This window comes from Sciurus carolinensis, chromosome 2, assembly GCF_902686445.1.
Source record: "Sciurus carolinensis chromosome 2, mSciCar1.2, whole genome shotgun sequence".
Lineage (NCBI taxonomy): Eukaryota > Metazoa > Chordata > Mammalia > Rodentia > Sciuridae > Sciurus > Sciurus carolinensis.
This window is the reverse complement of record NC_062214.1, coordinates 169,039,525-169,053,177: the sequence shown is the minus strand read 5'-3', so window position 1 is coordinate 169,053,177 and position 13,653 is coordinate 169,039,525. Positions and strand designations below refer to the sequence as shown.

At 46.1% G+C, this 13,653-nt stretch overlaps 1 protein-coding gene across 6 annotated transcripts in view; it reads left to right on the top strand.

The window, feature by feature from the left end:
- Window positions 1-13,653, top strand: part of Slc8a3 (solute carrier family 8 member A3) — a 134,551-nt gene that overhangs the window by 6,855 nt on the left and 114,043 nt on the right. For all 6 annotated transcript variants that reach the window (XM_047541598.1, XM_047541601.1, XM_047541603.1 and 3 more), the window contains exon 2: window positions 11,270-13,115. In XM_047541598.1, the coding sequence (XP_047397554.1) occupies window positions 11,332-13,115 (1,784 nt within the window). In that variant the 5' untranslated portion in view covers window positions 11,270-11,331. The remainder of the gene's footprint in view (window positions 1-11,269; window positions 13,116-13,653) is intronic.

Here is a 13,653-nt window from a genome sequence, read left to right as displayed (position 1 = left end):
TTGAGTTGCAGAAGTCCTTGGTCCTTCCTGACTTAATACACTCCTGAAGTCCTGGTGCTTGAAGGAGGCCTCTGAAAGCCAGAGGACCGAAGTTTGGTTCTGGCTGCATACTTCACTGGCAGAGAAACCCTTGGTCATTAACAGAGCCTCAGTTTCTTTGTACGATTGCCCTCACCAGGCCATCTGTCTGACCTGTAGCTGAATGATCATCCTTACAAGGACTCGGTGAGATCAGGTGTGCGAGGAGGGCTTTGTAAACTCTTGGTGCATAGTAGTGCTTAATCCCTGTTGAACAAATGATGCAGTGTAAATGCTGATTATCACTGTGGTGTACTCTGGAGGAGGAGGCAGGTGCCGATGAGAGGGCTGGGGTCGAGGAAAGAACTGTTGACAAATAGACTCAAAGCTTTTGCTCTAATACCATGTGCTTATGTTGGTTCTTCTGAATGAACAAAACTGCCTGTTCTCTGAGGTCTTTAACTATAACCACGAACTTGTCTACCCCAATGCCTGCCAGGAAGCTTGAAGTCTCCCCACATACATGCCTTTTTCCAGAATCACTTAATCTTGCAGAATAATTCATTCATTCGTTCAACAAATACCTATTGAGCACTCAGTCTGCCAGGTTTTAGTCAAAGCTCCGAGAATGCTGCAGTGAACAGAAAGAGCAAGTTTCCTCTAGGGTGGAGTTTATTTTCCTTGGTAAACCAGCAAACAAGTAAACAAGCGCAATGATGATTTCAACAAGCAAAGAAATGAAATAAAAAATGATTTTTCATAGCACATAAAGAAAATGAAAAGTGATGTGACAGAGAATATGGGGGGGTCACCTTTAGATAAGATAAATGGCCTAAAAGCTTCTCAGAAAAGGTGGCAGCTGAGACCTGAATGAAATTAAAAAGTGACTTATGTGGATATTTAGGGTAAGGCTATTTCAAGCAGAGGAACTAATAAATGCAAAGGCCCTAAGGCAAGCTCCTGCTATGCCTCTTCTAGAAACTTCAGAGAACTTTTTTTTCTAGCTGGACAGGAGTGTGGATGGAGCAAAACAAAGTGGTAGGATGGCAGGGCATGGTGGCACCTCCTGTAATCCCAGCAGCTGGGGAGGCTGAGGCAGGAGGATTGCAAGTTCAAAGCCGGCCTCGGCAATTTAGTGAGGTCCAAGCAACTTAGTGAGACCCTGTCTCTACATAAAATATAAAAAGGGCCGGGGATGTGACTCAGTGACTAAGCACCCCTGGGTTCAATCCCCAGTACCTGCCCCCCACAAACAAAAGCAAAAAACAAAACAACAACAAAACAAAGTGGTAGGACATAAAGTCATCAAATGAGAAGTTAGAAGTTAGAAAGGGGTGGGAAGGGCTTTAGGAAGAGAGGAGATACAAATGGTGGCATGAGCTATCTGGTTTATATTTTAAAAAGACATTTCTGGCAGTTTTGTGGGTGTGGGGGTGTAGATTATAAGGAATGGCGCTATAGAAGTAGTCTAGGCGAGAGAAATAATATTGAAACTCCAGTAGCTAGAACCAAGGGTGACACATATTTGACACTCAATAAACTGCAGAGCACATCCAGGTAGAACGGATCTTCAGTGAACTCACGGCTCTGATGGGCACATGGTAAGTGCTCAACAAATACTTTTTTTTCCGTGAATCTATGAACAGAATAAGACTTTCTTGCAGCCACTGTAGGTTTTGAGTTAACATCAACACTCTGGATATTTTAAAGGTAGTTTCTAATTTTTTGAGCTGACTCATTTTTGCACACGCAATGTGTTCCAAGGGTCCATTTCCTTCTGCGTGAAATTACATTCCCAATTTGAGACAAGAGGTGCTCCTCTCCACCACTTCCCTCGTCTTCTCAGTCAGGGTTGGTAAGGCCCCCAAACCGTGGGCTCACCTTTAGATACTGATCTGGTGACCTCTTTTGTGTTCATCCGGGGTGGGGACAGACCTGCTTTGTCAGTGTGTCTCCGGAGCTTCTCACAGTCTGGGTTATCGAAACAGCAAATGGCCACTACTGGAGCTAGACAGAAGTGCTCTGGTGCCTCAGTTGAATTCCTAGAGAAGGTGCCTCACCTCCTAGAGAGCGCGGACCTCCCACCGGTCTGTCTTATTTAGCCACAGTTTAGGAAAGTCCTCAGGCTAAGCAGGTGTGTAAGTTGCATGGCTTTGTGTTGATTTCTCCCGCGCTTGTTTATTCGAGCCTTCGGATCTCTGAATCAGGAGGAACTTGGCAGGGCCCGAGGGACGGAGAAGGTGCCCTCTGTGTTTTGGTGCTTGCCAGGCCTCTTCATTCTGCTTCTGTTTTCATCTCCTGTGGGCACTGGTCTTCAGATTGGAGCGATTGACTTTTGGTAGCTCTGAACTTCACCTCCTCCTCAGCGGCCCTGCCCACACTATGCAGGCTCTTCCCTCCTCTACCCCTGTGCAAGCCTGAACCAGTCTTCCTGCCTCCAGTTGGCTCTGATTTTGTCCACCCATCCAGTTTCCACACGGCCGTCACTGTGGTTTGCCTTTCCAAAAGAAGAAATGTTGATCCTGGCCCTCCCGTGATTAAAAATTTTCAGCAGTATTGTCCCTTATTCCCTCTGAGATTGCCTCAGATTCTTTGGTCAGGCACACTGGCCTTTATCATCAATTCCTCACTCATCTCTGCAGCTCCGGTCAGGGGCCCGTCCTGTGGCCACATGGCTTCCTGAACACAGCTGCTTATTCAGGCGTCCACATCCTCTGGCGCAGGTTCCTGTTGCACTGTTCGGGATGCACTGGCTCCATTCTGTGAAGTCCTGTCCATTCTTCAAGTCTTGGATCCAGCATTACCTGGTTCACGGAGCTGGTCCTGATGATCCCAGGCTATGCTAAACCTTCCTTCCTGAAGTTCTCTTGGGACGCTACATGTGCTTCCAAATCTAATACTTGTTTTGTCCTAATTATTCAGTTTTCTGTCACCATTCCCCAGTGAAATGTGTGTTCTTCAGGGCAGATTATATTTTGTTCATATTACTCAAATTCAAAAAACCTGCTCACAGCATCCCTGACAGATGGTTCTCCAACCTCCGTTTGAACACTGCCAAGGGTGGGAGAAATCACTGGATAGTATCCCTTCTATTTTTGCACATTCATTCAATCTATCCATTCATTCAATAAATATATACTGAGTCTCTACTATATGCCAGACACTGATTTAGGCACGGGGGATACAGAAATATCAGATAAAAATTCCTACCCTCTTGGAACTTATACTTATTGAGCATGTGGGGAAAAAATGAGTTTAGAACAAATCAGAGTAACTGTCTCATGATAATTCAGTGAGAGTCGGCCTGGACACAAAGCTGAGTTTTAAACAAATGCATGCAGGTATGAATGAATGAGTGAGTGACCAAAGAAACCATAAGAAAATGTGGGGAAGTTGACCTAAGTCGACATCACTGAAAGGGAAAACAACTAGGAAGATATCTTGCTGAAATTGAATGAGTAGCATCACTTTCCTATGAAGATAAGAGAACTCTGTGTCTTTTCTGTCTCTTCAGTAGCAGTATAAGTGAAGCAGGCAGCAAATTTAGGGAGGGGCAAAGGGAAAACCTGCTTTTGTGGGTGAGGAATCGATGCTACTGTATTTTGCACTGTATGAAGTAAGCCAGAGTCCAGGAGGGTGGGTCGTTTGTCTAGTACATAGGAAGACTTTGTGGTATTTGCTTGTGGGTCAACTCATAATTCTCCAAAAGTCCTTCTCCCAGTTCAGAAAAGTCCCTAATGGTTGGAATCCCTGAGATGCAGATGACATGCTCAGGCTATACTTCTTATTCTCTCTTTGCCCAGGATTCTCAACCCTGGATATACCTCAGAATCAAGGATTAAGGAATTTTTAAAAACGTAAATATCTTGCTGGAAGTGGTGGTACTTGCCTATAATCCCTGTGATGTGGGAGGATGAGGCAGGAGGAGTGGAAGCTCAAGGTCAGCCTCAGCCATCTAGTGACACTCTGTCTCGAAACAAAAAAATAAATAAATAAAAAGGGCTGGAGATGTAGGTGAAGGGTCCCTGGGTTCAATCTCCAGTATCAACAAACAAACAAACAAACAAACAAGCCATAAATGTCTAGGCTTCACTCCCAGAGATTCTAAAACTTAGATCTAAAGTAGAATTCAGGTGATTGCAGTTTTTAAAACTCCAGAGTTATTCTGATGTACAGCCCTCTCTATGTTTTTAGTTCCATCAGTCAGGGGATGACTAAGAGATAGACCCATCAGCAGGAAAAACAGAACTTAAGCCGAGTAAAGCCTTCTTTCTTCCTCTTGATAGGCCTGAGCTCACTCAGTGTTTATGATGCCCCAGATGTGTCTAGGCCTTCCAGAGGTCAACATCCTCCTTCTTCTACAAGTCCAGCAAACTTCAGAGCATCTTTGAATCATAGAATTTTTGAGACAGAAAGGAGATTAGAGTTCAAGTTCAACTTTGAACCTTATGAATAGGGTTTCAGTGAGTGTGACTAGTCATTGTTACAAAAGAAAAAATTCTTCCCTACATTGAGTTGAAATCCCTCTTGGAGTTTCTGGAAGAGTGATAAAAAATGGACTTGTAAACAGATAAAACCAGCATATTGTGACAAGTGCTTCTGTGGTGGTCAGAGTCTTAGAGGAGTCCAAAGGAAGAAATGACTCATTCTCAAACTACAGGAGGGGACATTGCCAGGGAAGCCTTCCTAGAAGAGGCAGAACTTTCTGGGGTCCTAGGTTCCTACCCTAATCATCCACCATTCCTTTCATCCCCTGGGACTTAGAAGCTGACTTTGACATTTGACATACCAAGCTATGGCCCAGCAACGCCACTTGCTCAGTTGGTAGACCGCAGGTGAAATATCAATCTTGGAGCCCTCATTCTAGAACAGATAACAATATCTGTCTCATTGTGACAGCAGGAGGTATTAAATAGCAGACACAACAGCGCCCAGTGCAGTGCTGGCCACAGACTAGGAACTCCAGGATGCATGTGATCACTGTTTTGGTCATCCTTCTGTTAAGTCCTTGGTTCATGAAAAGCATGAGGAGACTAAGCCTGCTGGTGCCCTGGTCTGTTTAGGAGGCTGCATTGCAGGGAGGCAAAATGTGTCAGATGCATGTAATCAGAGAAGCAGGAACAGTGCAATATCACTTCGCATACCGTAAGATCCTCCGCATTACAAAGCCCTCCTGCACTGAAGCCACTCACCCATGCGGTCTGAATAAGCTCTAGAGCCACTAACTTGAGTGCTTAGAGAAGAACAAGAAAAAGGTATTAATTACTTCTCAGAGCATAATTGTAATTGATCATTCCTGTAATTACTTGTTTGCCTTCATCCCTCATCAGAAGATAAGCTCTACTTAATAAGGATGAGGTGTAACTCATTCATGGTGGTACCCCCAATTGCTAGCATAATGTTTGGCCCAAACATGGGCGAAGAGCCATTGCTTAAGAACTGGATTTGATTCAAGAGGTTTTTGGTAAATGCAGAATGTAGGTCATCCTTGACCTTTTCTAGGCCCCTACTTCCTACCACCCTCTCTTAGCTTACTCATTGAGACACAACTAGGAAGAAAGTTCTTGCTTCCTGCTTTCAGATCTAGGACTTTATAATAGTTCGATGCTGCCTTAGAGTCACTTAGAGTAAAGAGTCTCCAAGCTTTGTGGGAAGGTCTCTACCTCCAGAAAGACTCAACCTGCTCTCCTGAGTCCTCACTTAAATGGGTCTCCAAGCCCAAGGCACATACCCAGCACAGTGGTTAACACCATGTGTTCAGGACACAGACTGTTGGAATTCCAATGCTTACCTTTCTACTTGACTCTACTTGGCATCTACTTGTGATCTTGGGCTCTAATCCACCATTTATAAAATGGGTATGATGATGATCAGGCATGGTGGTGCACGCCTATAATCCCAGCTTCTTGGGAGGCTGAGGCCAGATTCCAGCCTCAGCAATTTAGCAAGACCCTGTCTCAATATAAAATTTAAAAAGAGTCAGGGATATAGCTCAGTGGTAGAGCACTCCTTGGTTCAATCCCCATTACTGCCAAAAAAAAAAAAAAAAAAAAAAAAAAAAAAAAAGGTATGAGGATAATTCCTCCTTCCCTGGGGAGATTCAGAACAATAATAATGCAGGAAAAACATTTAGCATCGTTACATCTTCTTTCTTGAATCCAAGTTCAGTTGTGACAATCAAACTACCTAAGTTTCGGTAATCACATCTTTCCTATTCTTGAGAGTGTAGAGAGTTGACTTCCTGTGTGCTTCTTGGGGAGTATTGCCCCGGGGAGAAGGACTCTGCCCTGGCAGAGGAAGTACTGCAGTGAGCTTGGATCTGGCTGACATGTCAGAGCCAGCACAGCTTGGCTGCTGCACCTAAAACTTTAATGTAAATCGGCGGTGACGCCTGTGCAGGGGCCCAGATTTAGAAGCAGAGAAGGACGACTCTACCCAGGCTGGTGACAGGCCTGGAGCAGTGTTCCCATTGGAGAAAGTGGAGGGCGTAGCGGTAGGGAGAATTTCTCAGTCTGGCCTGGTGGCACTGTTTTATTAATGATCTGGAAGAGCAGAGGAACAGTGACTTTAATTAAATTTGCCAGTGATATTAAAAGATGTCAGGAGCCACTGCTGAGGACACAGACACCTTGCAGATGGTCCTGGGGGCGTCAGGAAAATAATCTAGGAAAGAGACAAGAGGTCACGGGCTCAGTCAGAGCATCTGTTTGACTAAGGGAGAGGAATGTGATATGGGGCAGAGGGTTGTCCTATGCAGAATATACCCTGGGCCTCCTTATCTGCATCTGCTCTGTTTGCAGCAGGTTTCTAACTGATCTCCTGTTCCAGTCTTGTCCTCCTTATAGCCATCCTGAGTCTTTAGTGAAATTGGTTTTTCTGAAATACAAATCGGACCATGTCATTCTCCTGTTTAAAATCCCATCATTGGCTTTTCTCTGCCCTTGAGATCAAATCCCATCCTCTCAGCCTTGCGTAGAAGACCTGCCATGAGTCGGGTCTCCCTACCGTGCAGCCTCATCTTCTGACCTGCCTCACACTGAGTTCCCTGTAATCCCATGCACATGGGGGCTCTTTCGTGTCCCTGTGTCTTTGTTCCGGCTGTTCTCTTTGACTCGAATGCCCTTCCCACTTGCCTTTTTTCTTTGCTGACTAAAGTTCACTCAAGCTTGAAGACTCATTTCAGGGATCACCTCCTTCAGAACGCCTTCCCAAATCCCCGCACGAGCTCAGCCTTCTGTCTGCCTCCACTTTTTCTGGTAAAAGTGTCTCCACCCCTGCTCAATGATAGCTTTGTGGGCAAACACTGTATCTTATTTTTATTTTTACCCATGGCATCTAGGACCAGGCCTGGCAAATCACATGCTTTTGTCAATATTTGTCAAACTGAGCTGATGAAAAGGATATTCAGGTGGGAGACGGCAGCAGGCAGCCAGGGCAGCCCCAGGAAGCTTGGGGACTATGCAACCCCATCAAATGGCTAGTCTCTCCTATTGGGAGCATGGGACAGTCACATTGCTACTAAGCCCACATCAGGCTGGAGACTGATGGATGTTCTATAACAAAATGAGATATTTTGGGGAGATGGAGTGATCAGATCCATGTGTTTTATGTCAATTGTATGTGAATTTGGCTCTACTACTTCCTGGCCTTATATTTTGAGTAAATGACTTAACTAAGACTCACTCTCCCAAAGTGGGAACATAGGGATAAAGATATTGATAATCTCACAGGGTCATGATGAAAATTAAAATTTGCACTGTGCACACAATAAATGCTTATGCGTGTTAATTGCTATTGTTAATATCTGTTATTTGGAGGAGTCTAAAGTTGAGTCATATCCCTGAGTCTGGGTCCTGGAGAAGCTGATGAGACCTTCAGGAGTTTGTCTCAATTGGTAGGCAAGGGCACACACAGAAAAAAGACCACAGCTGCTCCTCAGAGCTGTTCCCTCCCTCTCTGACATCTCACCCAGAAGCCACTCCCTGGCAGGGCTGGAAAGTACAATGAGGATATCACAGAGCATTTTCCAAATGCCAGCGCAAGTATTTACTAGCCACCTTACTTCTTGCCTCGTTTTCTTTCCCTTCTTTCCTTTGGTTCAGCTGTTTTCCCAGGGATCTGGCCTCTGATTCTGACCACGGGATTGCATACACCCTTATAAACACCTGTCACCACAGAGTGTCTGCCAAGTTGAGGAAGAACAAAGGCCACCATCCTTCTTCATGCTCCTGGAGTGTAAGATAAATAGGAGTCCGTGCCCCCTGTTTCTCAGGATAACTCTACTACCACATGTTCTGTGTCCTTTTTCTCCAGAAGGGCAGCCCACCTCCCTCACCTGTGGGTACCCCAACCCCCTGGGCTACCACCTCCTGTCACCACGTTGGCCCTTGGTGAGAGAGCTGCTCCAGTGGTGCCCTTCATAGTCTTCTGTGAAGGCCTTCTGTCTCTTCCTGCAAGGGGCTTATCAGAATCCAGAGTGTCAGGGTTTGCCAAGGTCAAGGCAGGAAGCCCAGATCTTGTTTGTCCACATTTGCCCAGTGTGAATGGTGTCGGACTCTGAGCTGGGCCTGTGTGTGGGGTCCCTGGCTCCTCACAGGTGGTGAGAGCTCGCTGGATGGCTGCTGAACATCTTCATCCAGCTGCTCTTCCACAGCCCTCGTGACCTCCTGTCCTCTGAGTGGGGCAAAGGCAGAGGTCCCATCACATGTTGTGATGACCCCCAGGACCTGAACTAAGGAGGAATGTGATCCTCAGCACTTGGATGCCATTGGGGGAATATGAGACCAAGTTCATCCGTAGCCCTTTGGACGGAAGCCTTTATGGTTGCAGGATGAGCCCTGGTGAACTATGTCCCCAAGGGAATTTCTCTCTGACCACAAGCTTTGGGAATTTATAGATGTCTGGCAGAGCCTTTACACTCTAGTTAGGATTTGTCTCTGAGCTCTCTCTTTATTTCCAAAGCAAATGATTCTAATTGAATCATAAAATGTCTGTAAAGAAGATGATGTCTTAGGAAGCTTCCTTGATGGCTACATGGATTAATTACTAAGGTGTATATTTATTGAGCACCTCTTAAATACTTAGGACACCATGGTAAACCAAAGAGATGCAGCCTTATGTATTGCTCTGATTCACAGCTTTATGAATGAGTAAGACACTGATCATCTAAATACTACAAATAAACATGTAATCTCAACGTTTTAAAAGTGCTGTAGAGACAAAGAGTGCAATGAGAGAAAAGGAGTTGACCATTTTAGGGATGAAGGAGAGGTTTTTTTTTTTTTTTTTTTTTTAAGAAAGTGACTTAAGCTGAGATCTAATGCATTATTAAGAGTTGAGGGTGCAAAGAAGAAACACTCAAAGATCCTGAGGTGGATAGTAACAAGGGGGTAGAAACCAAGGGCACTGTTGAAATGTAGTAAGAGGCAGAGGAGGGAGAGGGAGGAGAAGAAAGGAGGTAGTTCCTGCAAGCCTTTGCAAATCATGGCCAGGAACCTGGTCTTTCTATCAAGAGCAAGAGAAAACTGTGAAAGAACCTCAAATAAGGGAGGTATGTGTATAAGTTTGGATTCTTTTTTTTTTTTTTAATTTTTTTGGTACTAGGGATTGAACCCAGGGGTGCATAACCACTGAACCACATCTCTAGCCCTTTATTATATTTTATTTAGAGACAGGGTCTTGCTGAGTAGCGTAGGGTCACATTAAGTTGCTGAGGCTGGGTTTGAACTCACAATCCTCCTGCCTCAGCCTCCCAAGTCACTGGGATTAGAGGCATGTGCCACTGTGCCCAGTGATTCTTTCTTTCTTTTTTTTTTTTTTTAAAGATTGTTGTGGTCGTATGGGGACAGGAGAATCAAGATCTATTCTCTAGCAAGAGCTGGAAAGCTGACTTCTTTTGAGAGGCTACTAGAGTAGATTCATCCCATGAGGCGGGATAGTGACTTGAGCTACAATGGTGGCCAGAGAGTTGCGGGGAGAGATGATAGGATTTAGTCCTAGGTTGGGTAAGGGGAAGGAGGGAGAGGAAGGCTTTCAGAATAATACCTGTTTTCTGGCAAGAGTAACTGGGTATATGGAGGTGCTGTTTTCAGAGATGGGAAACAGTGGCCAAAGGAACCTATTTGGACGACAAGGACTTTGAATCCCTTAAGCTGCTGCACAAATGGAAATCAGCATTTCTCTGTTGCTAAAAGTATCCCTACATGAATGCAGCAGAGGGGAAAAATGAACAGGTTGCTTTATTTTTTTTTTTAAGCTGGTGCACAGTTATTTTCATTCTTATTCTATCCCAATGAGGCAATGAGTGGAAAGACTAAGAGGTGTTTCAATTGGGTTTCTTCCTGTTCTTCAGGAAGAAACTTACACTCACCTTTTAGGGGTTTGAGGTCAGCAGATGAGGTTGCATTTCACCCCAAAATCTTGTCTCAGTTTTTTAAAGAAGACCTACTTGAGAGCCATTTGCATGTTTCATTAATAATAATTTCTACCACTGGACTCTTTCCATCTTTGGCTTGGATCTTGACTGGCTGGTTGATCTTTCCCTGCCTTTACCTGTCCTTAAGTGTGTTATACTAGAAGGTCAAGAGTTGCTGTGAACTCTGGGCACACTTGACACTGCCTCAGTTTAGTGTAGTGCAGGTAGCATTCACTAGTATCGACTTTCTTGGTTTCACAAGAAATCTCAGAATTATAGCTTGCCTCCAGAAGTTTTGCATTTGTGGAAGGGTTTTTTTTTTTGTTTTTGTTTTTGTTTTTTTTCACTCAAGAAGGCTCAGTTATACTCAGAGCAAGGTATTACATGTTGGGAGACTAGCCCGTGAAAATTCAGTTCAGCACTTACTCTTGCAAACCCATGTTAAGCACGATTCTTCAGTACGATGACGTCTGAGAAAAGAAGGCTGAAAACTCTAGAAGTACAAGTGGGGACAAAGATTCAGGTCATATGCACCCTATTTTAAGTGGAGTCTAGATAACCAGGGAGTCAGGATTAGAAGGTTACTGCCTGGGTTTCCGTCACCAATATTCCCAGCTATTTCCAGCCATTCTTCAACTGAGTCTCCCACCAGATGGTTCTGAGGACAGAGCAGCAATTTGTGCCTCCCATTGACATGTATTTTTCCAAGTGAGAGACTGCCCCATATGTCAGTGCAATATGTCGCTGGAGGTGAAGCATCCGTTTGTGTTGGTGGGAGCCTGCCACTTGCTGCCCCCTTTTCCTCATGCCTTTTCGTGCCTCTCTGATCTTTCCTAGGTCTCTGGCCCGTCAGGAGGACCATTGGTGCTGCGGTGGAAGCCAGCCTCTAAGTCTCGTGTATGGCGTGGTTAAGGTTACAGCCTCTCACCTCTGCCTTCCTCCATTTTGGGCTAGTTACTTTTGTGCTCTTCCTGAATGGTCTTCGGGCAGAGGCTGGTGGCTCAGGAGATGTGCCCAGCACAGGGCAGAACAATGAGTCCTGTTCAGGGTCGTCGGACTGCAAGGAAGGTGTCATCCTCCCAATCTGGTATCCAGAGAACCCTTCTCTTGGGGACAAGATTGCCAGGGTCATTGTCTATTTCGTGGCCCTGATATACATGTTCCTTGGGGTGTCCATCATTGCCGATCGCTTCATGGCATCTATTGAAGTCATCACCTCCCAAGAGAGGGAAGTGACCATTAAAAAGCCCAATGGGGAGACCAGCACCACTACCATCCGGGTATGGAATGAAACTGTCTCCAACCTGACCCTAATGGCCCTCGGTTCTTCTGCTCCTGAGATTCTCCTCTCTTTAATTGAGGTGTGTGGTCATGGGTTCATTGCTGGTGACCTGGGACCTTCTACCATCGTAGGCAGCGCGGCCTTCAACATGTTCATCATCATTGGCATCTGCGTCTACGTGATCCCTGATGGAGAGACTCGCAAGATCAAGCACCTGCGGGTCTTCTTCGTCACTGCCGCCTGGAGCATCTTTGCCTACATCTGGCTCTATATGATCCTGGCAGTCTTCTCTCCTGGTGTGGTCCAGGTTTGGGAAGGCCTCCTCACCCTCTTCTTCTTTCCAGTCTGTGTCCTTCTGGCCTGGGTGGCAGATAAACGACTGCTTTTCTATAAATACATGCACAAAAAGTACCGCACAGATAAACACCGAGGCATTATCATAGAGACCGAGGGTGACCACCCCAAGGGCATTGAAATGGATGGGAAAATGATGAATTCCCATTTCCTAGACGGGAACCTGGTGCCCTTGGAAGGGAAGGAAGTGGACGAGTCCCGCCGGGAGATGATCCGGATTCTCAAGGATCTGAAACAAAAACACCCGGAGAAGGACTTAGATCAGCTGGTGGAGATGGCCAATTACTACGCTCTTTCCCATCAACAGAAGAGCCGCGCCTTCTACCGGATCCAAGCCACCCGCATGATGACCGGTGCAGGCAACATCCTGAAGAAGCACGCAGCCGAGCAGGCCAAGAAGACCTCCAGCATGAGCGAGGTGCACACCGACGAGCCCGAGGACTTCGTCTCCAAGGTCTTCTTTGACCCGTGTTCCTACCAGTGCTTGGAGAACTGCGGGGCTGTGCTCCTGACAGTGGTGAGGAAAGGAGGGGACATGTCCAAGACCATGTACGTGGACTACAAAACCGAGGACGGCTCTGCCAACGCAGGGGCTGACTATGAGTTCACGGAGGGCACGGTGGTTCTGAAACCGGGAGAGACCCAGAAGGAGTTCTCCGTGGGCATCATCGACGATGACATTTTTGAGGAGGATGAACACTTCTTTGTGAGGCTGAGCAATGTCCGCATAGAAGAGGAGCAGCCGGAGGAGGGGATGCCGCCAGCCATCCTCAACAGCCTTCCCTTGCCTCGGGCGGTCCTGGCGTCCCCTTGTGTGGCCACGGTGACTATCTTAGATGACGATCACGCGGGCATCTTCACTTTTGAATGCGACACCATTCATGTCAGTGAAAGTATTGGTGTCATGGAGGTCAAGGTTCTGCGGACATCAGGGGCCCGGGGCACAGTCATCGTCCCCTTTAGGACAGTAGAAGGGACAGCCAAGGGTGGTGGTGAGGACTTTGAAGACACATATGGGGAGCTGGAGTTCAAGAATGATGAAACAGTGTAAGTAGTTTTGTTTTTTGGTTTGATTTGGTTTTGGTTTTCCAGCCCTCCAAGCCCTCCCTGCTATCTCTCTCTGTCCTTCTGTACCCTTCAAACCTCTTCCTTGTGTCATGTCAATGTCGAACTTTGGTTCCACCACAGGTGTGCAGGAGCAGCAGACACCACCGGGGCAGGTCCTGCTTCCACATCCTCCTTCGGTTTCTCACTTTGTTTCTGGGCAAGGAATCCTGTGATAGGATCTGAGGACACACAAAGTTTGGTCTGTTGAAAGTCAAAATGATGGTTGATGGAGGAATGGGACGAAAGGAGTCTTGTAACATCCGACTTTAGAGAATTCTTGTGACTACGAGAGCTAGGAAACTGCTTGGGCCTCCCCTTCCTCCTCTTTTCATACAAAGGACTTAGGTGCTTTGAAGCCAGTCCTCTCCATTCTGGGAGAGCAATAGCCCAGTCAGAATATGCTCAAGGTTGTGGGGGGGGGGTTGAGAAACAGCGATGGCTGTTATATTGCATAGCCAGATCTCAGGCACTTCTCCTT